We start from the raw sequence: 26,309 nt of genomic DNA on the forward strand, positions 1-26,309 counted from the left end.
ATCAAAGCATTTTTGCACTCAGGACCTCAAGCAGAACCTAGTTCTTGGGGAATGTCATCAACATAAACACAAATATCAGTTCATGAATAGTTCATAAAAACACGTTGCAGTAATACATTGATGTTGGGGGTAAACAATCTAGATGGATAACATGACATGCTAACTTTGATGACTTTGAAAAAATATCAAAGTTCAGGGTTCCTAAAACTTTTCTAAAGTCAAATTCAAGCACTTTTCAAGGATTTTCAAGGTGCATTTTCAAGCTTTTCCAGCACCTCACAGCTGTGGTAAATTACATATTTATATACATATACTCAAAATGATTTTTTCATACCTTCATCACATTGAAATGTCTTGTCTGTATTCTACAGAGGGGTGACAAAAGAAAACACCAAACAAAACACACACACAAACATAAAATTCAAAAATAAAGTTCCAAAATGTGTGGACTTTGAGTCAGCTAATCGGTTAATAACTATTGCATTAATCACCAAGTGATTCTGAAACTGATTATCGATTAATCATTTCAAGTCTTTTTTTGAAGGAAAAATTATCAAATTTTCTGATTTCATCTTCTTAAATGTGCATATTTTCTGGTTTCTTTATTCCTCTCTGACAGTAATATCTTCATATCACATCATCTTAGGCTTTGGGAAACAGCAATTAACATTTTTCATGAATTTCTGACATTTTCTAGACCAAACAACTAAAATTACAATTATCAACCAATTACTCAACAATGAAAATAATTATTTGCAACACTATTAGCATCCTATACAGACTGGAACTATTTAAAGCAGTGGAATTGCGATTTCAAGCACTTTAAAGCCCTTGATCCAAAATGTAAGCACTTTTCAAACCTTGAAAACACCACATTAATATTCAAGTGTTTTCGAAGATTTCCAGCACCTGTATGAACTGTTAAAGTATAAGAGTTTAGAACATTGTGATTTAAGTATATAATGACCATTCCCATGATGCTCTATCATGTCTCATAAATAGTTGCAGCAGTTTTTAGGTTGGTACCATTTGTTACACAGATCTGTTGCACAATTTACCCATTTTTGACAGCTGGAGAATTGATAAAAAATAGTCTAAAATCCCCCCAAAAATGCCACATTAAGACACTGAAACCTCTGAGACAAACACCTTCGAAAAATCATGCTATGATTCTTTTAACATTTGGAGTTTTCTGTCAGAGATTTCTGTCGGAACTGTATTTTTCGGTGATTGGGTGGTGAGCACTTCTGTTCTGGGGACTGTCAATATACCCAGGAAACCAATACATCCTCTGAATCCTCCAGGTCTGTAGTTTGTAGCTGTTAAGTGTTATGAAGCCGTGATAATCCTAGAGGTCAGTATAGGTCATTTTATACAGTGAGCACAAGTTTCAAAAATTGGTCTCTCTACAATAAAATGGCTGCTATGGGTCTAACATCATCACATGAATATAACTGAGCCTCAACCTTCCAGTCCAACCTCATTTATGATATTTCAGCACTGTAAAAGACCTCCGTATACAGGGATATTCAAATAGATTAGGTGAAAAATAAAAGACTTATACTGCATGGAAAAACTGACTGGGCATAAAGCAGGTGATGAAGCTGAAAACTTGTACATCTAGTCCGTCTGCACTTTGATGAACAAAATAATATACTTGAGGAGTCTCCGTTCCCACAAAGCTTTTTCACATGGTTGGTACCAATGGAATCATTCTGTCTTGTAGTTTCTTGTTATATTATCTTCACTGTACCTTTGAAACTGAGCCCGCTAAAGGCTCTGAAAGACAGTAATGTCAGCTGAGGACAGAGGCGTCCCAGCAGAGTTTATTAGAGCTGTGAGAGGCTGCAGCGTGTGGCGTGTGAGTAGCAGCGATGCTGTGCATGAAGCCAAACTTTAGTTTCCACAATACATCTCTGAGGAATATCCATGCTGTGATACATGAAGCTTGTGATAATGTATTGGAGCATGAGGGCAGGGAGAACACACACACTTCCTGCAGGTTAAAGTCAGAGAACATTAAAGCTTTGTTATCGCTCACTGAGATCCCCCAGATTACACCTTCACCCACCTGTTTTACCCACTCTGTTTTAATAAAAGGCTTAATCAACATAATGCACTCATCTTGTTGTGTGGAGGCGCCCTATCTGATTTGGTCCATCTCACCGGAGCCCGTTTCCTACTCGACCTTGTCTTCCAGCTGGCACCAGGTTGGCATCCGTCCTGTTCAAGGACAAAACCTGGCAGCATGATTAAACACAAGCCTTCTGTTGGGATTGATTTAGCTCTACAGTGAACCTGTTCTGCAAAACAAAACTCTGACTTCACTGAAAAGAATGAATTATGGGAATCATTAAAATGTGATTTTATGTTTCAGATTATGCTCATAATACGTCTTTCAATTTTTATTGAACAGTGATTATAAGAAATAGAGTAAAGAGGCAGGTAATCAGTGAATTATAGCAGAGTTGGGACCAAGTCATTTGTCTCAATTCTTTGCACACAAGTCCCAAGTCCTGAACTTTGAGTTTCAAGTCCTAAACAAGCCATAACAAGCTCTTAAACTGATAGATATTGGGGCTGTATGAGGTAACTTAAGCACAGTCAGTGTTTTAATGCAGTGTCCCAGTTGGTAGAAGGGGAGAAAAGTCCCAGCACCAGAGTTAAGCATTGTGTTGTTGCAGACAGGGTCGGCAGAAAAACACATTTTAGCCACATAAATAAGTCCTACCTAAAAAAAAAATGTTTGATTACCCAATGAGCTAATATGGAAGGACTAAAGAGAAGTGGTGAAACAATTCTAAATTTAATGTACACTTGAACAAATATTGATTTTTTTTTAGGTAGGCATTTCTTTTTGTTGTTGCAACAGTACAATGCTGAGTTCAGGTGCCAGTGTTCTGTCGATTTATAGCTGTCTTGTCAGAAAATGCTTCCATAGCACAAATCATTTTTTCCAGCTGGAGCTCAGTAATGTAACGTTACTTCTTCACAGTTCTCTGCTGTCTGATTGGTTCATACAAAGTGGATCTGGGGAATTAGTGTCGACTTGCTGAGAATGAACAGCGTTAATATATATCCAATGTCTTAGTCTTCTTGTGTTGCATTATAGAGCTACATCCAAATGAAAAACTTTTTTGGATTCTTCTTTTTGTCATAGAATAGAATAACATAGAATAGAAAAGTACATAATAAAAATACTTTATTGTCTGCCTTTTGCATGCAAATGGCAGACAATAAAGTATTTTCTATTTTTGTCTTTGCTTACATGTGCTAACTTTGATTTAAAGAATATTATCTTTCTTCCATCTTAATTACTATGTACTTTTATATTTTTACAATGAAGAAAAATGCATATTGTTTTTACAGTTTATCCAGTATATTAATATTTTATTACAGTATGTCCTGCATATTTGCACAGTCGAAATTAAATGTTGTCTGTTCTGCTTTGTTATTCCTCACTGTACCACAATCTTATCTACAAATTGTGCAGTGAATTTAAAATGCAAAACCTTCTGATCCTAGCTTCATGGCTGTTTTTGTTTACTATATTCTGTACCAAAGAGCAAGTAAACTTTTAATCACCATTAACACACACAGGCACTGAGATTAGCCTGCATCTAGTACCTGTTGGCTCTAATATAAATACTGCAGTGCAATCTGGATATAAAATAGAGGTTATTATAAGGACTACACACACTTGTCAGCAGACCTCATAATGGACAACTGTGCAAACATAGCAGGCAGCAAAGAATGCTTAAATTTGAAGGAGCACTACCACAGAACATGGATGAAGACTACAGCCTATAATGTCCATTATTGGGTGGTAGTTGAGCTACATTCAAATCTCATTAGATTTTTCAGTAGTTAACTACTTTGCATCATGTAGTTTATGGTTAATTACAAACGTAATATTCATAGTATTCATAATGTCACAGCTGACAGTCAACTGCTATTGGATTAAAATCCCCTGTGGTTTGTGACCAAGATATCTGTGATACTTTTTTATTCCACCTCAACAATCTTCTCCTTAAAAGACATTGTCAGGTTGCTTCAGTGATGACTGGAACTGCGGTAACTGCAGTTCTATGAATTCTGGATGACCGCCAGAGGCAGTGCTTAACACTGAATATTATCTGTCTCGCGCTCGCACAGGTCGAGAATTTAATGTCAACAAAGTCACATGTGACCTGGGATGACATCGGACGTAGAGTATATACGTCCCCGTCATCAAGGAGAACGTCCCTACAGAATCTTCTCGCCGGATTCCGAGTGACAGACAACTCTGGCGGTCATCCAGAATTCATAGAACCGCAGTTACATACGTAACTCTCATTCTATTTCATTCTTCCTGGCCGCCAGAGGCAGTGCTTAACACTGGATGACTACTACCAACGTAGTCACGAGGAATCCCACCTTACTGAGGACAGACAGCGGGTTCATGAAGGACAGCCACCGCCACTGCATTGGGAACGGCAATGTTGACCCTGTAAAAGCAGGCAAAGGTGCACGGTGTAGCCCAGGTGGCTGCAGCGCAAATCTCACTGAGAGGCACCCCTCGCAGCGCTGCCCAGGAAATAGAGACACTCCTGGTGGAATGGCCCCGAACATGAAGAGGAAAGGGCAGCCCCTTTGACCTGTACGCTTCCTCAATCACCTCGACAATCCACTTGGAGAGCCTCTGTTTGGACAGGGAATGCCCTTTCCTATGTCCTCTATGGCAGACAAACAGACTATCAGAGCGACGAAAGCCCACCATGACCTGTATATTGCCCTCAGGGGCCAAACCCATAGCTGCAGGCGCTCCAGGACTGGATGCCAGATGCGGCCCCTCAGTTGCAAGAGCAGGTTCTGCCTCCTGGGCAGGGACCATGGAACCCCATCCAGGAGCCTGTACATCAGCGGAAACCAGGGCCTCCCGGGCCAATTTGGGGCAACCAACAGGAGTCTGTGGTTGCCCTGCTGCACCCTGTCTAGTGTCATTGTTATCAGCGGAAATGGTGGAAATGGCATAGAGGAGGCAATCTGGCCATGGGTGCGCCAGGGCATCCTGTCCCAACAGACTCGTCTCCTCCGTCAGTGAGAACCAAAGGGGGCAGTGTGTCATGGTCTCTGAGGCAAAAAAAATCCACCCCTGCTCTCCCATACCTGCACCATATTTCCTCCACCACCTCTGGGTGGAGTCTCCACTCCCCTGAGGGAGATCTCTGATGGGAGAGAAAGTCCGCCACCACATTCTGTGGCCCCGGCAAGTACATGGCCCTGAGACTGGCAAGGCGAGGGTGAGCCCACACAAGAAGCTGCTGCGCCACCCGCAGTGACATGACTGACCTGGTGCCCCCCTGACCATTGATATGGTAGACAGCCGACTTGTTGTTGGACCACACCAGAACATGCCTGTGCCTCAAATATGGGAGGAATTTGCGGAGTGCCAAGTGTACCAGTACATTTATGTGCTCCGCCCTCTGCTGTGCAGTCCAGAGCCCCCTCACCGCCCTGTGCTGTCAGACTGCCCCCCACCCCAAGGCAGAAGCATCGGTCGGCACCACTTCGCGACGAGAAGGGATCAAACCCAGGGAGATGCCCCTGGTCAGATATGCCCTGCTTCTCCATTGACGTAACGCAAGGAGGCAGCAGCTGGGCACCTCGACCCTCCTGGACCTGTGCAACCGTGGATCTAAACGGAGGCCAATGGTCCATACTTGGAGGGGCCGCAAGAACAGGAGACCTAGCGGCACTACCGACGTCACCAACGTCAGCATAGCCAGCAACCTGAGAAAAAGGCCCGCATACACTTCGTGAAGACCCATGGGGCAAGGGAAAGACCGAATGGGAGCACCTTGAATTGATAGGCCCTGCCCTCGTATGCGAAGCGCAGATACTGCCTGTGATGTCGTGCTATAGGAATGTGAAAATATGCGTCCTTCAAATTGACTGACATGAACCAACTGTCCTGCGTCACAGCTTGGAGCACATCTGCCATGCGCAGCATGTGGAAGGGCAACACTTTCAGAAATTTGTTGAGCCCTCGTAAGTCCAGTATAGGGCGAAACCCACCCTCTTTTTTTGGAATCAGAAAATAAGCTGAGTAGAACCCACTTTGCTGTGTCTGCAGATCTACTCCTTCGATGGCATCCTTCTCCAGGAGGGTGGCTATCTCCTGCCTCAATGCCTGCGCCTTTGCGGGATCGTTGACCATGGTCAAGTTGATCCCACTGCAGCTGAGGTGCTGCTGGGTGAAGCGTCCGATGACCGGCCCCGGGCCCTCAGGGCTTACTACCCCAGCCCTTTGGCACCCTGGGGGGACAATAACTCAACCCCCGACCTCTCTGTGCCTGAGGTACCGACTGTGTGGGAGCACGGTGATGGTGATCGGACCACTCAAGGGTCTGAGAGAAAGAGAAATAATATTCAGTGTTAAGCACTGCCTCTGGTGGTCAGGAAGAATGAAATAGAACTACATACTCGAGTATGTACTGCATCTTTCCTTACAAATTACAACTGTTGCATGCAGTATGGATACAACTGGGACAAACTACTTCAACATAACATTGCACCTTGAACTTTGACCCTCTTACTCATACATCTGTTGCAGTCTGCAGAGAAATTTGAAGTTAAAAGAAACAGTTATGCAATTTGAAATGCAGCAAATCATCTGTCTGTGCTGTCTGCTCAGCTTATTTGATGTTACATATCTCCTGCTACACAAAGGACAGGCCTTTTTCATGGCAGCCATATTGATATGACATTGATATTTACATTTGCAAGTCTTTCCAGTGAGTCAGCATGCACAATGGCTGCACCCTGATTCTGACTAAGCTGAATGGAACTGAATTTTATTAATATCATTTGTAACACCTTTGTTTAATCTACTATTTCATGTTAAAATGACTTTATTGTGGGATAGAATAGAATAGTCAGAAAAGTATGCTGGCTTACATACTGCAGAATGTGAACAGATGCAGGACATCCTACTGTTTTTGACCTGCTGTATTACTAGGCTAAATCTTTTTCTGGCATACTAAATACATAAGTACCTCTGTGTGATAACATGAGATTTTTTGGTGGTTTCGATATAGTTGAACCACCTTCATAAAAATATTTTAATTTATCAGAATAGTTAAGATGTAGTTCAACCACCTTTCCTTGTAAAAATGATAAATAGTTTGTTAAACTATAGTTTTAAAGTAATAAACAGTACCTAATGGAACCGACTGAGGATCTTTTCGGTGACCGGTTTCTTCTTATAACACAAAATATGGAATGGGTCACAGTCATTTCTTTAGCTATGAAACCCAAATATACGGGTTCACACTGTGACCGCAAACGCAGCACCTCTAATGACCCGCTTCCTTCACTTCCCGGAAACACAGCGCTTCATTGACCAAGATGGCGACGCTGACAGTGAGCCGAGCAACGCTCGGGGGTTTCAGTTTCGAAAACTGCAAGAGGTAAGAGCTTTTTTGATGAATGGGAGTCAGAGCAAAACGACTATATTAACGCGTTTAACGCGGTTTGACCGGTTGTATGTCGCCGTTGTGTGGAATAGACCGGTTTGAACGAGTTTTCTCAGTGTTGCTAGCTCACGGTGAATCGGCTTCATTACAATGACTCAGGCATTTCCCCACGCGCTGCTATGAACATATATTTAATATTTGTCTTTTGCGTTTGAACAGAACATATATATTTATGGGTTTTAACAGTTATATAACTTGTGTTTTTTTTTAGAAAGTGCGTTTGTACATTATGAAATGTAGCTACTTTTACAATGAAAACAACAGGGCAGAATGTGTCTTTCAGCCCGCTACCTGGGAACAGGCCACTGTATATTAATCCAACTTTAGGTCATTTATAAAGCAACAGCACAAACTGTACAGTAAAATGCAGAAAAAATCATGTTGTAGTCACTGTGTGATAAATTACCAAGCATTGTTAATTAATTGTTTTGTTATGTTAATTCAGTCCATTGGTTTTAAAGCGGTTTGTAGGGAACATTAATGTTGTGCACCACAGGTCCACAAAGTCTTTCACTCAGAAAAAATGAAATACAATCAGATATTTATCTTAATCATAATCCTCTGTAACAGTTTTCACACATACTGACTAGAGCTGCAACAGTTAATTGATTATTAAATTAATCTTCTAACTTTTGATAATTGATTAATCATTTTGAGTCATTTTATTTAAAAAGAAAATTCGAATTCTCTGATTTCAGCTTCTCAAATGTGAATACTTTTGATTTCTTTCCTCTTCTCTCACAGTAAACTGAATATCTTTGAGTTGTGGACAAATCAAGACTTTCCAGGACGTCACCCTAGGTTTTAGGACACACTGATCAACAGTTTTCACCGTTTTTTGACATTTATGGCTTAAACGGCAAATAGATTAATTTGAGAAGTTAATCAACAGATTAATTTAAGATTAGATTTACAGATTTTTAAAAGTAGATTGGTTAGTGAAACCAGGACAAATTAGGGAGGTTTGTTTTGTTTTGCTGAACAATTAATCGAAAATTCAGTGAAACTGCAATACGGTGTACTGCAGTTTTCAAATCCCAGGATGTGCAATATTTGTTAAGGGCAAAGTGTGTGTCAAAATACAATTTTAAACTAAATATTGTGGTGCTGAAGTTGTTTAGTACAGATCCCTGAAAAAAATAACACCATTGTTTTCGTGTGTTTTTCAGTGAAAATGAGAATAATGATGTAAAATTGCCCAGCTAATAATATTGGTCGACCGATGAATCTGTGTCAACTCTACTTGGCTGTGTTTGTTTTTACAGCTCCTCAGTCATACAGTTATGCATATGTGTGTTTTCTTTTTTCATTTCTATTATTTCAGAAATGTACTTTTGGAAAGTGAAGTTAACAAAGTGGGATGCAGCCTGCCTGCTGCTCGCAAAACAGGAACTACCATCTGTGGAGTTGTCTACAAGGTGAGTGGTATAAAGCAGGCTGCTTCAAATATGTCAGTTCTGCTTAACTGTAGTCACATTATGAGCATGAGAGGGTGACACAGGAGAGGATTTTTCACCCCTGTCCCATCAATTTCCAGGTTTTTATATATATATTCCTCTTGTTTCTATTGCTATTCTGATATCTGTCCCACCGGCTTCCGCTTACTGTCCCGTCCCAGTCCCATAAATCCTGCATGAATCCATGGGAAACCCTTGTCCAGCGATTCTTTTGTATCTTCTTGTGTATTATATTTCATTCCATGGTGTAAATGAATATTCAAAGACGCAATATTCTACTCCACTGTGATACTACAGGAGGACAGGTGGACATGTTTTCATTTTCACTTGCTGAAAACACAACCACATATCCAGCTACTGCTTTATCAGTCTGTCATTCAAACAGCTTCTCTTCTCTGTGCCTCTGTTTCTGCTCCTGATACATGGTTTAATTATAAATCTTCTCCAGTGGACATTTAGACTTAGCATAATGTGAAAGGCACAGGTGTGGCTCTAAAGCCAGCAGCAGTACAGAGTGTGTGTTTACTAAGTCTAAATGATAGTTTGTGTTTCTCTGTGAAGGATGGCGTCGTCCTTGGAGCTGACACCAGAGCCACTGAAGGCATGGTGGTGGCAGACAAGAACTGCTCCAAGATCCACTACATCTCCCCCAACATTTAGTAAGTGACAGTTCAACACACTGCATGGTTCACATCTCACAGGACTCACATTCTTTTAAATTGGCTCCACACTACAAAGTTTTAACAACTATATGTACAACACACATCAGAAGAAACTTCACAGATTCTCTTCTCTCTGATCACAAAGACACACACACACACACACACACACCCCCTATGATTTGAAAATGACATTACCAGATAATCTTGGCTGAACCTGGGTGCCAACCCAAGTCCCAGCCCAGATTTGTCATGTGATTCTTGGGAGGATAACCTTTGTGTTCAAATTAATAAAGATGAAATGGGTGATATATATGTTTTAGTTTGTTCCACATGGGCTCCATGTACCATCTTTGCTGGAAAAACACATTTTAAAAAGTTTTAATCCTATACATAGTGGCTGTATCTGATTTGCAGTGTTATATTCTGTTGAGCCTTCATGTGATGGAGCTGAGGTGATATATAACTGACAGATTGATGTGTCGTGTTTTTGTCCAGCTGTTGTGGAGCCGGAACAGCTGCAGACACAGAGATGACCACTCAGATCATCTCGTCCAACCTGGAGCTGCACGCCCTCTCCACAGGCAGGCTGCCACGCGTGGCCACCGCTAACCGCATGCTCAAACAGATGCTCTTCAGGTACACTCCTCACACTGGATCAGTGAATATCAGGAGTTCATTTACTGGAAAAACACAGTTGTATCCTTTCTTGAGAATTGAGATCAATTATGTCCTACCACTTTAAAAAATATTACTACCAACATTCTAATTCCTTATTTTGATGAAAATGTATTCTTTAAGGATATATTTATGTGAAATATATGTAATTTATGAAATGTTTTGGTTTGCTTTAATTTTTTTTATTTCTGAACTTTGTCTGTACCAAAAAACATCCTTGTTCCAGACAAGAATTGACAAAAAATGTCAATGTCAAATGTCTTCAAAATCTAAAACTAACAATACCTACTGATACCATAGGTGTAAAAATATATTATGATCATCTTTGTTTTAAAATAGATTTAAAGTTTAAGATTTTCTTTTTAAGATTTAAAGTCGCATCCCGGATGTCTGTCAACTCAATTTCTGACAGTTGTACAAAAACATGATTTAATCTGACATAAAAACTTTCTACTTTTTTTTTTTTACAAATTTATTAAATGATATTTGTATCAGATGTGTCTCAATCATAACATGTCAAATCTGTAGTCCTTTAAATCAAAGCTAAATAAGAATTATGGTTTAAAATGTGTATTGAGATTACCATTAAGAGAACTCTGAGACACTTAAAAAAAATAAAATGGCCCATTGAAAGATCTAATAGCCAAGAGTTTGATCTTTGAAAACATTTTCCAGCATAATTAAAGAATGAGTCATTGCCTTAAATGTTTCACATATAAAAAGTGGAAAAGTAAGCCTATTGTGTGTGTGTGTGTGTGTGTGTGTGTGTGTGTTTTTTTTTTTTTTCAGGTATCAGGGCTACATCGGGGCTGCTCTGGTCCTGGGTGGAGTGGACTGTAACGGCCCTCATCTTTACAGCATCTACCCTCACGGCTCCACTGACAAGCTGCCCTACGTCACCATGGGTCAGTCTCACGCACAACACACCACTGTCTCTACATGTCCCTCATGTTTCCACTGCAGCTTGATGGGTTGTTGAAGGATTAACAGTGTTTGTCAGTTGTGTATATTTTCTTCACATTTTTATAAAATTGTGTTTAAAAAAAACACTTTTTCAAAATCCTATCTTTGTATCCCCTCTTTTATAGACTCACTTTTCTTACTTAAGTCTTCCCAAACAGTGTCTTCTGAAAACCTCATCTGAGTCTATTAAGGTCTCACCACCCACTTCTGAAGCAAACTTATACCCCTGCTTGTTAACCTGAAGAGGGACACACACAGAGTTTTTGAGACAGCAGCGACTGAGCTGAACACATGGAGAAAGTCAGCTCAGTGATCCACCTGACAGCCGTTTCTTTGCTTCTTTTTTAGGCTCTGGGTCTCTGGCTGCCATGGCAGTGTTTGAGGACCGTTACAAGCCTGACATGGAGGTGAGTGAGCACACCACTCGGGTCATTCACAGCAACACAACACAAAACATACTACTGGTAGGAGTATGAGACTCCCTTCTTGTGATAGCATGCTGGTTTCCTTTTTTTTCCACTTGAGCATCAATGTCTTTCTTCACAGGAGGAGGCGGCCAAGGCACTGGTGCGAGACGCCATTGCTGCAGGTATCTTTAACGACCTGGGCTCTGGCAGCAACATCGACCTGTGTGTAATCACCAAGGGCAAGGTGGACTACATCCGGCCCCACGATGAGGCCAACAAGAAGGGTGTCAGGTAAGAAATCTTCTAGTGATGCTTCCGACACAGTTTAACTTTATCCACAGTACTTTTCTTTTATTCCTGACCTGTTAAACAACCTTCCTGTTACTGTGGTGTTTTTGCTCATCAGTTCTGTTGGGTCTAACACTTTACTTACCTTGTTGTCTCATTTGGAGTTGTGTGGATCGCTGATTTCAAAGTTAGCAAATCAGGCTTCAACATTAACCATGACCTGATGGCCCAGGGCTAGAAGTGACTCTGTGGCTACAAAATATTCCATTTAGGTGGCCACAAAATTTGATGCCCATACTGTGAGCTTTCATCAACACAATGTCACAGTTCCATAAACATCCAGATTCCTTTGTGCCTTTTGGTTAAACATTTCATGAAAACAGTGAACAGTGCTAATTGCCAGCTAGCAGATATGTCACTACAGGAGGAACCAGAGACACAAAAGGCAAATGATGACAAAACGTGTGTGTGTGTGTGTGTGTGTGTGTGTGTGTGTCTGTGTGTGTGTGTCTGTGTGTGTGTGTCTGTGTGTGTGTGTGTGTGTGTGTGTGTGTCACCAGTTTTCTCAACTACCCGAGATGTCAAGCTTGTTTTTTGCCAGAAATTATGCTGAATTGTGATGTGGAAAGTGAACAACTGACGTGTCACACTTTAACAGGGCTGTGTTCAGTTGTGTTAAAAGAGAAAATATAATAATACATATTTACTGTAATAAATCATAAAATGACCACAATGTCTCATCAGAGATCAAGGAAACACTTCACTTGACATGAAGGCTGCAGCTGTGGTGTTCCCCTTTCAAATGTTTTATTCAAGACTGAAATAACTATTTCACAGTAATCAGTTCAAATTAATGCAGAATTTTCACCAAATGAGTTAGTGTCTCTATATGAGTTGTAAGAAATCATAAATAATGTAGAATGTGTAGATGTTTATAACTGTTAAATTGATCAAAATGTTAATGGAGTTTGGCAGCCATTTAACTCATCATCCAGAGTGTGTTATCTCAGAGCAGTGGGCTTTTGTTTTCAGGATAACAGGCTGAACTTTACATTGACAGACAACTGACAGTTTTTAGCAGCTGATCAACTTACAGTGGAGGACTCATCCTCAGTTGTTATTGTCAATTTACAAGGTTGCATGCATCCTGCGTTCCTGCGGAGCTCTTCCAGCCTGCCTGTCTCTGCCGTGTTAGGGGAGGGGAGGTGTGGGAAACAACTCACTTCAAATATAGATTGTATATTAAACAAGATTACAACAGTTTATGGCTCCAACTTACACTTTGGACTGCAGTACTCATTTTTGCATGCACAGTATTGCTCTTTTAATTTGCTTTGTACTGGCTGGTGTGAAGGGTCTGTGTCCACCAAACTGCTTTTTTTCCTGAGGCCAGAAAATTTATTGGATGTTTCCAATTCATTTATACTCTTCTACAGACACCTGTGGCGTGATGAGGTGCTGAGCATTTGCCGTTTTTTTACTGATCAAAGACAAGTGAAAAATATTCAACTCTGTCACTTTTTACCCAGCTATCCAATTACAATGGAGGTCTTAAAAAGGTCTCAAAAATTTAACTTGGAGAACTCTGGCGGTACTGTGTAAAAATCTACTGGATAAAAAAAGAATTATTTATCTGTTGCTATGGTGAATTGTATCAGAGCTCCAGTGTTTTTTCACCACGCAAGCACTTCAACTCAGAGTGAACAGACTGAGAGCTGATTGAACCAACCAACCCAAAAACTGTTGAACTTCTTACCTCAGAGTTGGTTAGACGTGTGGAACAGCTCTCTGAAATGTTCTATTCTCATGTTGGTTAAGTTTTTTTCATATTCAGTAATCCAGGATGAGTAGCAGCTGTTCATGAGGAAGTGCTGTTGTATCTCCACTGCTGCTTGAACAGAATGCATCATTTCATCTCACATCATTACAGTGCATGTTGGGTCATTGAAATCATTAACTTGTCATCACTTGATAAACTGCTGGATGACTTGTTGTCTTGTTGCTTGTTCTGCCTGAAGACTAACTGAGGGTGGCATCCTGCAGCTGTGAGTACAGATGGAGGGTGATGGAGTGGTAGAGTGCAGTTTTAACCGCCGCCTCCTCTCACACTTATCTGAATCTGCTACTAACCAGCTTTTTTAAACACATCTCTCCACTGCTCAGTTTGACTTAGCAGAGCTGCATGGTTGTGTGGTAGTTTAAAGTGGCGTGCTGTGCTGATGAAGATGAAGTGTCTTTCATATTAAACAGACCTGTTTAATTTAAGTGTTCAGCTGTGGGACTGAAACTGACTGTTGCATGCCTCTTTTCTCTTGATGTAGAACTGGTGACTACAAGTACAAAAGAGGAACCACGGCTGTGTTGTCAAAGGTGGTGACCCCGCTGGCCCTGGAGGTGGTGGAGGAGACTGTACAGACTATGGATACCTCCTAAAATACTTGTACTATGTGTTTCTTGATGTAACGCACTACTCTCAGATTTCCTAACACAGATGGCATGTTTTTTCCATGATTTCCAATAAAAGTGTTTGACTTGGTTCATGGTTTTGTTCATGACTGTCCTCATGTTCTCCTCTAAATAAAACTGCTGAGTCAGTTTTTAAAAAGGACCCCTTTATATCAGGGTTCTGCAACCTGCTGCTGCAGAGCCACACACGGCTCTGTTTCTCCTCTCCAGTTCCCACCTCAAGGCTTTGACAAAAAATTATATGGAAATGAATAACGGTTCATTTAACATTTTCATTTTGTCATATATCATTATTGTAGGCCGAAAATGATTCTAACATTCTTCAACTATAAAAATGTGTAGCCTATACACCAAATTAAAAATGTTTTAATATTTTATCAATTAAAATATGTGTCATATCCTACTTCTACAGCTCAGTGCCCTTTTCTTTAAGTTTTGGCGTTGGCTAGTCAATTTTATTTGTACAGCACCAAATCATAAAAGTTATCTAGAAACACATTTCAATTTAAGCAGGTGTAGACTGTACTCTTTATAAAGCCAGTTGTTCCCACCAAAACCAAACACTGAGGCAATTGGCATGGAAAAACATCTTATAAGGCAGAAACTGCTTCATCCACCAGAACCAGAAAGAGGGAGGGGGAGGGTAGGAGGCCTCCTAGGCCAGTGATGGAAGCCGAATCTAAAAAAGAGAACAGTCCCATGGAAAATACAGAATTTAAAGTTGTGGCTTCAGACAGATTTTTTTTTCTTTTTTCATCAAAACTCTTTCAATAGTAAATCTTGACTCCTGCTTAAATAAAAGCTGCTTGCTGTCTGAACTGTAAATAAGTCAGACAGGCCTGTTGAGAAGTACCTCTATCTAAAAGAGTGATGGAGGAGTGTGCTTATGCATTCATTTATACATTTTATTTTATTTTTTTTTTAAAAAATGGTTCATCCTGAAATCACAAAAAACACATTTCCTCTTACCTGTAGTGCTGTTTATCTATCACATAATTTTGCTGTGAGCTGCAGAGTTTTGGAGATATCAGCCATAGAGATGTCTGTCTTCTCTCAAATATAATGGGACTAGATGACACTCAGCTTGTGGTGCTCAATGCATTAAAAAAGAAATTTAAAAAAACTTAACAGCAATGTTCTGAGCAGTCTCATATAGGAACTACTTTCTTTCCACTTAAAAGTCAGATTCTATTGCAGAAAGAAAATAGTTCCCACACGAAACTGCTCACAAGAAGGTCTGTAGATTATCTTGAGCAGCCAGGTCATGATTTCTGGAAAGAGACATTGCTGTTGAGTTTTTCAAATGGATTTTTGGGGTGCTTTGCAAGCCTGCTGCCATTTAGTCCTATTTTATTGTGAAAGAAGGCAGACATCTGTACAGCCGATATCTTATAAAAAACACTGTAGCTCACACCAAAACTATCTAGATGGATAAATAGCACTACAGGCCAGGGGGAAAATAAGTATTTCTGATTTTGGGGGTGAACTGTCTCTTTAAAAAAAACAAAATAAATCTTAGCTTAAAGGTAGAATCAGTAGTATTTGACCAAGCTGGTCGAAACACACCTGAAAGTCAGCTATTGAGTGTCATTCTCAGAACATGAAATACCAAGGATTTGGGTTAGTGAAGCGTCCTGTGCAGTGAGCTAATTAGAAAATAAGAATAAAACCTGTTGCTGCAGATACAGACACCACCACACATTAACAGTGGGTCAGAAATGATTGAGTATATAAACTGTCTTGAAGGAAAATGTTGCATATTATGCCTTTAAGCATTCATGGAGATACAAAAAAACCCTTTATTATAGAAATCATGGTGTTGGTATGGTTAATTTCTTCAGGTTTTTCCTTTAATTTGTCTATCTGTGTGTCTATGGAGTCATAAATATAAAATGCTGCACTTATCTTCCAGCAGGGGGTGTAGCATGTCCACAGGATAGATGCTGAACATATTCTGCATCCTTTTTTCAAACATTAAAATATCACCTTCAAAATTAAAGCCCTGTATGATGACTACAGAACTTCACAGACAGTCTTCTCTCAGCAAATTTGGTTTCTTTGCAAGTCACATGTCCCTGTGTCTGTAAAACATTTTCTACTCCTTTCATGATGCTTGGGCCACATGAGAGCAGCAGTGTGTGTGTAGAGGAAACATGGAAACCATTTTACTGTGTGTTGCTTTATAATGTGAATAACAAGCGTGCAAGACTCAGTTATTTTAATAAGAGCTTCTTCTGCAACTTTAATTTTAAAAACTTTTTACTACAAATGCAAGGAGGGAGCACTTGACAGTGAATCCACATAGAGCTAAATGTAATGTCATGTTGCACAGAAAGCACAGTTGGTAAAAACAAAATGGCACAAGTGAAAAGTCTCAATTCAATAAGTACAGTAGATGGAAGATGAAGATACAAGATACAAGTTGTCTAACCATGATTTATCTGTCTGTAATACATTTATTTATTTATTTTTAGCATAGAATACATGTTGGCATTAACAAAAGAATAAAATAATGTTAAGTTATTCTGTGTGGTAAGGCACTGTGCAATAGATCCTCACATCAGGAAATTTTTAAACTTGTTTAGTCCTATCTGTCAAAATAACTTTTTACAGTTTCACAGTAACAGTGGTCTATATTTAAACAACTGCATTCTGGTATTACATTCTGCTAGCACATCACATACAACTGCAATCCATATGCAACATCTTCGCAACACTTAACACCCACTACCATTGCTCAAACTGTTATTCTAGTACAACTCTTTCCGTGTATGTGTTTGGATTTGTAATGAGAAGATTCGATAAAGGATTTCTTCAGTTTTCTAAGGAAAATAATGATTTCAGTTCTAAACCTTTTTATTACAAGCATGTCCTTTACACAAATAAAAGATGCCTTTTCTTTCCTTCTTAATTCCACTATCAACACTGAAATGATATGCATGATATAAGTATTTAGGCAACAAGAAAGTTGTCACAAATTCAAAATATACCGAGTTTAACTAAGGAGCTAAAAAATAAAGTCAAAGGTTGGCACAGTTTGCAAGAATAACATCCAGGACTGAGGACTATGACTGAGTCCAGTACTTTTCAAAAATCCAGACAACTGGAAGCCAAGAGGCTGTGGTGGATGAAGATGATTTTCTTAGGTCCATTATTTAAAGATCATAACTTAATTTGCTTGTTATACAGAGTAACAGTGCGATCATGACTGGACTCCTGTTCATTCATGTTGGGACATGGACGGTCAAAACTGAAGCAGCAGAGTCTGAAATACCTTGACCTCTAGTCTACAGTATGGGGCAAGCTCAAGAGGCACTCAATCCTACATTTCCCATAATGCAGCTCAATAGAATCTTTCATTAGACCCTTGATGAATCTGAACTGTCCTTTTAAAAGTCACAAACAAACTAACAGATCCAATAAAGGATCCAGTAGAACAGTAATGTCTGTGTTCTGAGAGGTAAAATTACTGTTTTTGCAAAAGGATACTTGTCTTATAAAATGGCGGTTTCCCCATAGAAAAGGCTTCTCACAAATACTGCAAGTGTTGGTATTGAAATGATGCAAAGTTATAGAGCAGCTGGTGATCACAGTGGAGTATTACGCTGCTAAAACTGGAGTTGGAGGAGACCAAAAAAGAGCTACAAGGAGAGTGACAAGCTAATGTTGTTCTGTGTCTGTTGGATGTGCCAGTAGGATACAGTTTGTCAACATGTTCATCACAACAACTTTATTATCAATATGTCAATGCTGCGTTTACAGCAGGGGTGTGAACTTCAGTCACATGACTTTGGCTCACGTCAGACACAAGTCACAAATTTGATTATTTTTCACTCGACTTAACAAAATCAAAAAAGATGGACTTTAACATCACTGACTTGTGACTTCACTTGCACTTGAGCTTTTTAACTTGAAAATACTTGATACTTTCCCCTGGAGCCCAGAGATGAAGAAGTCTGTTATTTAAAAAGTGTCAATCCATCAATGAATTAATTTCCTGAATCTACTTATGTTAACACTATTAATTCTCAACAAACTGATACTAAATTCCCCAGAACTAATCTGACAGCTGCAGGAGAAAACAATGACAAACTAAGATTACGATACTGAGCTCCAGCTGGAAAAAAAAACATTTTGTTCGCTTACAAAAACTACAAGGTGGTCAACAAAAAACCAAATTGCAATATGTAAAACATGGGGGTTGAAAATAACAGATCAAGACCCAACAATTTTCAGCTTTGTTCAACATTTGAAGTTGCACAAACAACGGTAAGTCAGGGCTAACATGAAGCATATTTAGTGAGCTAATGTTGAGCTAACGTTAGCTTACCAGCTTAATAACTTTGTAAATCGATGAGCCTGGAAACACAGTGTTATGATTTATCAAGGACTTATAGCTCAAAGTTTAGGACTTGATCCCAAGTGCAAAAACCTGTGACTTAATGACTTGTCCCAGCTCTGGTTTGCAGATTGTCGTGCTGCCCCAAAGTGATTGATTATCTTGACATACTGGACCTAGAAATTTATAAATCACCACAGTCACTCTGGCTTCCATACAGAAGAACCTCTGATAGAAATAAATATATGTATCACATGTCAAGTTGTCTAGCTGAACTCCATCACAAGTGACCCTTCCTGATGCTGCCTTCAAATGGAAGTTGTGAAACTGTGGTTACGACATGTAAGGTCATGTGGACAACTTGTTTCAAAGAATTTCCACTTACAAGACGGGGCATTCACATGGACACTTCTTGTGAACATGATAAAGATGACCTCATGTGAAGGCAGCATTAGTCCCGCCCATCTTTCCTCTGTGCTCTAAAAAAGAGGCAAAGTCTCTCCCCTTTTGACATATTATTGTTCAATTTCATCTGAATTGTGCCATGAATTACACATATGTTGTTTGTCGTAGGTTTGTTGTAATTTAGTGTTAAACTGCTGGGTGAAGTACACCTCTTGGCTCACATGACAGAAGAAGTAAATACCAACATGGCTGTCCATTTTGATCTTATCTTACCATAAGTGTCTTATCCAGAAGCTCCTGGTCCTTTTGTTAGCCAGCAAGCAAAAGAACGAGTAAGACCCATTGCCAGTATGGCAAAAACCACACAGGCATCATAGCTTCAGTGGTTAACATTAGCTTTTACATGACTTCTAATTTAAGCTTTCTAACTAATTAATTTTTCTAATTAATCACAATTTGATATGTCATCCGTTTTACGATGAAATAGACTTTCTCGACTTGTAAAATTATCTTTGAAACATCATACAAGTAATTCATGGGACAATTCTCACAGAATCAAAACATTATTTGTCTCTCACTCTTTACTATGGTTAAGATTTTTTTCAGATTTTTTTCCAAAGTTAAGTCAATCCTAACATCACTCAAGTTAGGTCCCTCCCCTTCCTGTGGTCAACTGGAACAGGAGGGACTTTATATCTTTGTAACAGTTCTAACCAGTTAGCTAATCTAAATAAATCATTAGCTGGTTAGTTACATCTGATAGTTAATGTTAGCAAAACAATAGTCAACTAGCTAGCTAATCTAAAATCAACTGATACCTAGCTACTTAGCTAGTGTTTAGCTAATATTAGCTAACTTAAGATGTGACTAGACTATATATTGCTTTAAAGGGTCCCCAAGCAACGTCTTCAAAATGTGGTTTCCTTTTCAACATAGACAAATGTAGCATATAGCATATCTCAATACAGACACAGAAAGGACAAATTTGACCAAGGTTCCTTATAGCAGATTTTCACAACTGTTATTGAAGCACAGAGCAAAAAAGGGCAGGGCTTAGGAAGGATCAGTTAGACTCACTGCAAGCTAATAATTACACAAAGCTGCATTCTTTCAGAAAACATTCTAGAAGGAAATCTGACATAGTAATTGCTAATAAGCATTTCCAAATTGACCATTCAGACCCCTAAATGATGTATTATGCATGACGAGATTAAAAAAAATGTATGAAATGATTACAATGATAGACAATAGATGATAAATATTCAGGTTGCCCAGCTCTACTGCACACACTTTACCTGACACAGAGGGTATGAACTTGGAATGCAACCCCTGTGGAGTTATAGGAAAAAAAAGCTTTGAGAAATCTGCGATCATAGTGAGACACAGCTCTCTACATGTAGCTAAAGAAAATGGCATAAATGTGGTCGCCTCTCGCATGAACAACTGTGGTTTCATAAACTCCACTTTCCACGAGGGCTGCACCACTGATGCACCTCTTCACATCCTCCATGACAGAAAAGAAGTGGCTGTTTGGACGTCGAAACATCACAGTCCACCTGTGTCTTTCCTCCTGTCGAGACGACGCCAAGGCAAACGCTGTTCTGCAGGCCAGGCAGAGCTTACTTCTTCTAGTGGTTCAAGATCCTCAGACTGAGCAGAGAGGGGGCTGGAGCAGGTACGGTGCTCAAGTGCTGGAGGTCCACATGTGCATTTGTTTGGCGATCTGCAGCACAAAGACGATGTCCGGCCGCTGGTCCGGGTCCGGGCTGATGCACATGCTAACCAGGTCCCGCAGCTGTGAAAAGTGGGTTTCATTAGCATAAAGGATAACGACAGTCCTTAAGTTTTCTTAACCAATAATGTGTTGGTTAACCCTGACCCTGTCTACCTATTACTACTCACCTAACCCCAACCCTAACCCTAAAATAGCTGTAACTGTAGTTTAAACAAAAGTTTCTCAAGCAGTAAGTAATATTTCATTAGTTTGTGCCTAGCTGATGAAGTATCTGGATTAACGGTACATATTTTCTCCCTGAGAATAATGTAAACAGTTTTGTGTCATTCTACCTTCTCAGAGTAATGGTCAGCAGGGAGGGGAGGGTAATCACACTGCTCGATCTTCTGGCAGAGGGACAGGAGGTTCATCTTGTCCCCATAAAACGGACTCTGCAGTGCTGCCATCTGGAGAAAGAGGAAGAAGGTCTGGATGAGAGGAATTCTTTAGAGGAGAAAGAAAAGCATCTTAGAGCAGTGATGTGTGCTCAGAGCATGGCATTGCCTCATCAAGGCTAACAGGAAATGTTGAGATTACATGATAGTTACTCTTGCCAGACGTAAACCAGGAGGAGATGGTGTAATCCCTTCTGTGTCTGAGCATACAGCCTGCATCTTGTCCAGAGCTAATCTCCAACACTATTGGACCAATCATCCTAATATTGTATAAGCACATTCATGGCTGTATGCTGAAGGACTTCTGTGATTCAGAATTCTTGAAAAACCTTTTTTATGACTTTATGCCTTCATGTTTTTCAATTTGGTATCTTCATTATTAATTTTCTTAATTTATTTTAAATGATCATTATTCAGTTTGCTCCTAAAACCAACTCTTCCTAAATGCTATCAGATGCTATCAGTGCCTCTATCTGCTCGGACAGTGAACACTGGAAACAAAAACTATTCAAATGTTTAACAAGGACTTCTGAGTGCCCCAATAATACCCGATCAATACTGTCTTTGTCTAGTGCCATCTTCAGGTCAAAGTCCATGACAAGGTCCTGCTCAAAGTAAACAACGGATTTCAGTGGGATTCAGAGTGAATATTCTTGATCCCCTTGAATTTTTCACCAGGCTAAAATTTCCACTTGTCCATAACATGTCAGATAATAATAATAATAATAATCTTTATTTATAGAGCACTTTTCAAAATTCACATTACAAAGTGCTTCACAAGGCAACAAAGTAAAACAGACAGGATCAAGTGTCACACAACAACTCAAACAGGTAAAATCAGACGGTACAGGGCAAGAATAGGAATGTAAAAACATTTTTAAGAAAAGCAGTGCACAACAGTTCAAACTTAGATAAGATCAGGAAAGGCTCTCCGATAAAAGTATGTCTTAAGAAGAGATTTAAAGGAGATCACTGACTCGGCTGACCTAATTTCCTCAGGCAGTTTGTTCCAGAGCTTTGGGGCCCTGACTGAAAAGGCCCTGTCCCCTTTAGTTTTCAGCCGGGCATGTGGAACACAGGAGACCTCTGCCCGAGGATCTCAAGGAACGTCCTGGTATGTAAGGTACTAACAGGTCAGAGATATATGAGGGAGTGAGGCCATTGAGAGCTTTAAAAGTCATCTGTAAAATCTTAAAATCTATTCTAAAACATACAGGGAGCCAATGTAGAGACGCTAAAACAGGAGTGATGTGATCATGTTTCCTAGTTCTGGTTAAAAGTCTGGCAGCTGGCAGAGTTTTGAACATTCTGAAGTCTGTTAATAGATTTTTACTCAGATTTAATGAACAGGTTAGAATGACATTGACTGAGTCAGTTCATGTTCATGTTATTAGCTTCTCTATTACTGTTTTTACACCAAAATAAGCACATGTACAGAATTTTTAAACACAGGTAAACTCACTAAAAATTGACTCCTCTCCCCTCGCCAGCTGTCAGTTTGCCTTTCTGTTTTTTGGTTTTTTGTTTTTTTCTGATGTGTCAGGTTCAACATCACAAACAGTAGAAAACAATAAACAGTAGAAAGCAGTATGGAGGCTGGTGACAATATTACAGTCTTTAATTTTTAATTTTAAAATGTTTAATTTTTTTTTTTAAATTTAACTTCAATATTTTCTTCTCAACATCACTTGATTTGGAAAGATGTTCGAACAGTGCTTGAATGGAGACCAGCAACGCCACTATGTATAAGCATATCATGTGCTGTATGTACAGAACCATGTGGCGGAGGGGGCACCAAAACAGCCTAATCATGGACAGGAGAAGTATTATAAGAACATATCAATTCATTAACTTACAGCATAAGCGGAGTGAGAGAGTTCAGGATATATTTTTTGTGTGTAGTCTTTTTTATTCACATTTATATTCTCTTTTTATATTTTATTCATTTTTTGTATTCTATTTATCTCTTACTCTTACTTTATCTCTTTGTATTCTATTTATCTCTTTCCCCAGTGTGGGATCAATAAAGTTTATCTCTTAGGACAGAAAGAGAGCACGTGAATATGAAAGAAGTGTTGACGTAATATAAAAACTTTGATCACAAAAGCCTGACGTTTTTCCATATTTCTGTGGATTATGAGTGAAGTGAATGAACTACACTGTAGACTGGAGTCTCTGTAACAGTCTCTATTGTTTTATATGCTTGTCTCTGAAATGTCTGTATCCTATGAAATCTTATTTCCACCAGAAAAAAGAAAATCCTATAAGTCATTATAATAAGAATATTTCTCAAAATAATCAGTTATTATCTAAAAAGAATGAGAAACCTTCTGAAAGTGATTATTTTCAGAGAGTTTCTCATTATTATAAGATAGTAACTCAGTATTTTGGGATGGGCTGAGTAAGTCATGGAGACAGATGAACCATCGGAGGTGACAAACCTTTAAGTGACTCAATAACTGCTGATAGGAGTCGATAAATACCTGTCATTTGACCCGGGAACAAACTCATTCCCACTGAAGAAAAAAGCCAGATGTTAGTGGGGGTTCGTGGATTTTTTGTCAAGTGTAAAAGGGGCTGATGATTCCATTATATCTTTTTGCACCATATTACACTCAGTGTATGAGATCTTTATTATTATGGGCAGCTAGCAGGCAGGGCTTTAGACAGTTACAGTAGCTTTTGTATTATTGACCCTGGGAAACGATGCAGACTACCAAGATACTTCCATATAGTGTTCACATTAGGCTGCACAATTTTTAAAATGACAAAAAAGAGTTAAGTAAGAGTAAAAAGGAGGACAATGTTCCAAAAATGTGACAGCCATCAGGAAAGAGGAGAGGACGGTATGCAGAGCGAGGAAGTGCCTGCTATCTCATGTGGTAGATGTGGTGATGCGGCCAGAGAATAAATGAGCCTGACACATAATGCTGCTCATTCAGCCTCTGTTGGCCCGTCACAACCTCTCACATGCACAGAGACTGTGGAGGACTGTGAAACCATTGTGTCTGCAGACGACTGTCTCCACAACGCCTCGGCATTCCAACTAAATACAAGGAGATATGACCGAGAACGGGAGTATTATGTTCACTATGGTAGCCAACTGACATGGAATCACATTTTTTGTCTGCTGCAGCAACATATCTGTTTCTGTAAGTCACTGTCCTGTGTTCCCTGACAGAAATCAAAAGGGACAACTGTCAATTTTATATTTCTTTTATTTCATGTTGGTGCCCACTAGTTTTGGCTTCATCTGCATATACACAGCACTGTGTTATCACACGCAGAGCAGACCATCACACTGAGCCAGACAGGAGCCTGGTACACAACACCAGAGCCAACAACAACACACATTCACTTTCCTGCTCAAGTCTCCTTCTTATCTATCAAACATGAGCAGACATCTTGTCCTGCACCTTAGTGTGTTGAATGAGGGACCAAGCAGTGAACCCGTCTGCAGGGAGAGATTCACTGCCATTGTCACTGCCATACTGTCACTCCATTAACAGTAATGTTTTTAATACACGCACAGAAAAATAACATTATAACATAATATTTGACTCTGTCAAATCTGACAGTCGACAAAATGTTACATTCTTTTATCTCACAGTATAGTCATAGTGAGCAGCCATTTTATTTTTTAAAGTGTCTCCGAGTTCTCTCAATGTTAATCAAAATACACATTTTTAAACCATAATCCTTATTTAGCTTTGATTTAGAAGGACTACAGAGTCAACATGTTGTGGTTGAGATGGGGTCCGTAGGTCCATAGCTAACCCTTTTAATGCCTAATTAAATCATGTTTTTGTAAAAATCTGTTGGAGCTGATGGAAAGCTGGGCCAACATTTTTTTAAAATATATATGGTATATAATTCTATTTAGCACATTTTATATCTATGTTATCAGCAGGTGTTGTTAGATTTAGATTTACAAGGTTTTTAACACATTTTTAAATTGTCTGAAGTTGTGAATTCTTGTCCGGGTCAAGGATGCTACCTGTCACAGAGCAAGTTTAAATTAAAAAAAAATCATCAAACCGAAAAAGCAAAAAGAGCAAACCAAAACATGTCATAAATCTCATATATTTCATATATATAAATCCTTAAAGAATATATTTTCACCAAAAATTTGTAATTTGAGGGTCGGGATTAAACATGGTTTTGTCCCAGTTCTCAAGATGAGTGATATCTGATGTACACACATGTTAATCAGGTCAGTTTAGATGCTGGTGTGGTCTTCAACAGCACTTCTAACATTACTGTCTGCCAATGATTTATAAGCTACAGTAAACTTAGCTTGTCTCTTGTTCTACCGGAGCTCAGCTTCTGTCAATCAACTGATGTGGACCCGCCCCTCCAGCTGGGATTCAATCAGTTCAATCTGAAAACAGTATGTGATTTGCAGTGGATTCCAGGTTGAGTGGCATTTTTTCTCAAATCAGCATGGATGTGAGGTATGTTTTCTCTTGTTTGGTGGGTGCTTCAGGGGTGTTAACCAATCAGCAGTGATGTATATATAAACCCTGTGGAGTACAGTGTGCTTGCACACACAAATGGGTGTTCAACGCATCACTGTTTCCTCTTAAATCAACATTTTGCTACATTTTGTCAGGGCTGAAGGCAGCCCTGCTGTAAATCAAACACAGACACTGACACGCTAACATCAACCTTTTCCACAGCAGCTAGTTCAACATGAAACAGTAGCATCAACTCAGGTGTTGCCAGTGATCCTGTTCAGGGAAACAGAGTCTGAGTGCACTAGCGTGTATGTTGGCTCACTAGAAAAACTCTGCTACACTGAATGTTGTGTGTGTGTGTGTGTGTGTGTGTGTGTCAACACCTGTGTTTATCGTACTGTTTAAAATAATTATGGCTGCTGTGAAAAAGGCCTGTTGGTCACATGTCATTTCAGTGTTGAGGTGAACATTAACAATGTTACTTGGTTTGTTTTCTATAAAATT

The 26,309-nt window shown here is 39.4% G+C and overlaps 2 protein-coding genes and 1 pseudogene across 3 annotated transcripts in view; 1 reads left to right on the forward strand and 2 right to left on the reverse strand.

Moving 5' to 3' along the window:
• Positions 1 to 4,653: 4,653 nt before the first annotated feature.
• LOC146307998 (uncharacterized) lies at positions 4,654 to 6,199 on the reverse strand (annotated as a pseudogene).
• A 1,108-nt stretch (positions 6,200 to 7,307) lies between these two features.
• Positions 7,308 to 14,505, forward strand: psmb7 (proteasome 20S subunit beta 7). 2 transcript variants are annotated; one of them, XM_084745778.1, is made up of 8 exons: positions 7,308 to 7,451; positions 8,842 to 8,935; positions 9,536 to 9,633; positions 10,132 to 10,272; positions 11,101 to 11,216; positions 11,623 to 11,681; positions 11,821 to 11,972; positions 14,291 to 14,505. In XM_084745778.1, exons 1-8 carry the CDS (start codon positions 7,390 to 7,392, stop codon positions 14,400 to 14,402), a joined length of 834 nt encoding a protein of 277 aa, XP_084601904.1. In that variant the 5' UTR covers positions 7,308 to 7,389; the 3' UTR covers positions 14,403 to 14,505. The 2 variants fall into 2 exon arrangements, with proteins under 2 accessions (XP_084601904.1, XP_084601905.1); XM_084745779.1 differs by lacking the exon at positions 14,291 to 14,505 and adding an exon at positions 13,988 to 14,241.
• Positions 14,506 to 16,648: 2,143 nt separating this feature from the next.
• Positions 16,649 to 26,309, reverse strand: part of nek6 (NIMA-related kinase 6) — a 38,325-nt gene continuing 28,664 nt past the window's right edge. The window contains exons 9-10 of the mRNA XM_084745854.1: positions 21,247 to 21,360; positions 16,649 to 20,974 (exon numbers count right to left, since the gene is read on the reverse strand). Of these exons, the coding sequence (XP_084601980.1) occupies positions 20,864 to 20,974; positions 21,247 to 21,360 (225 nt within the window). The 3' untranslated portion in view covers positions 16,649 to 20,863. The remainder of the gene's footprint in view (positions 20,975 to 21,246; positions 21,361 to 26,309) is intronic.

The sequence above is a fragment of the Lutjanus erythropterus genome, chromosome 20 (genome assembly GCF_056507025.1).
Source record: "Lutjanus erythropterus isolate fLutEry1 chromosome 20, fLutEry1.hap2, whole genome shotgun sequence".
In the NCBI taxonomy this organism is placed as follows: domain Eukaryota; kingdom Metazoa; phylum Chordata; class Actinopteri; order Lutjaniformes; family Lutjanidae; genus Lutjanus; species Lutjanus erythropterus.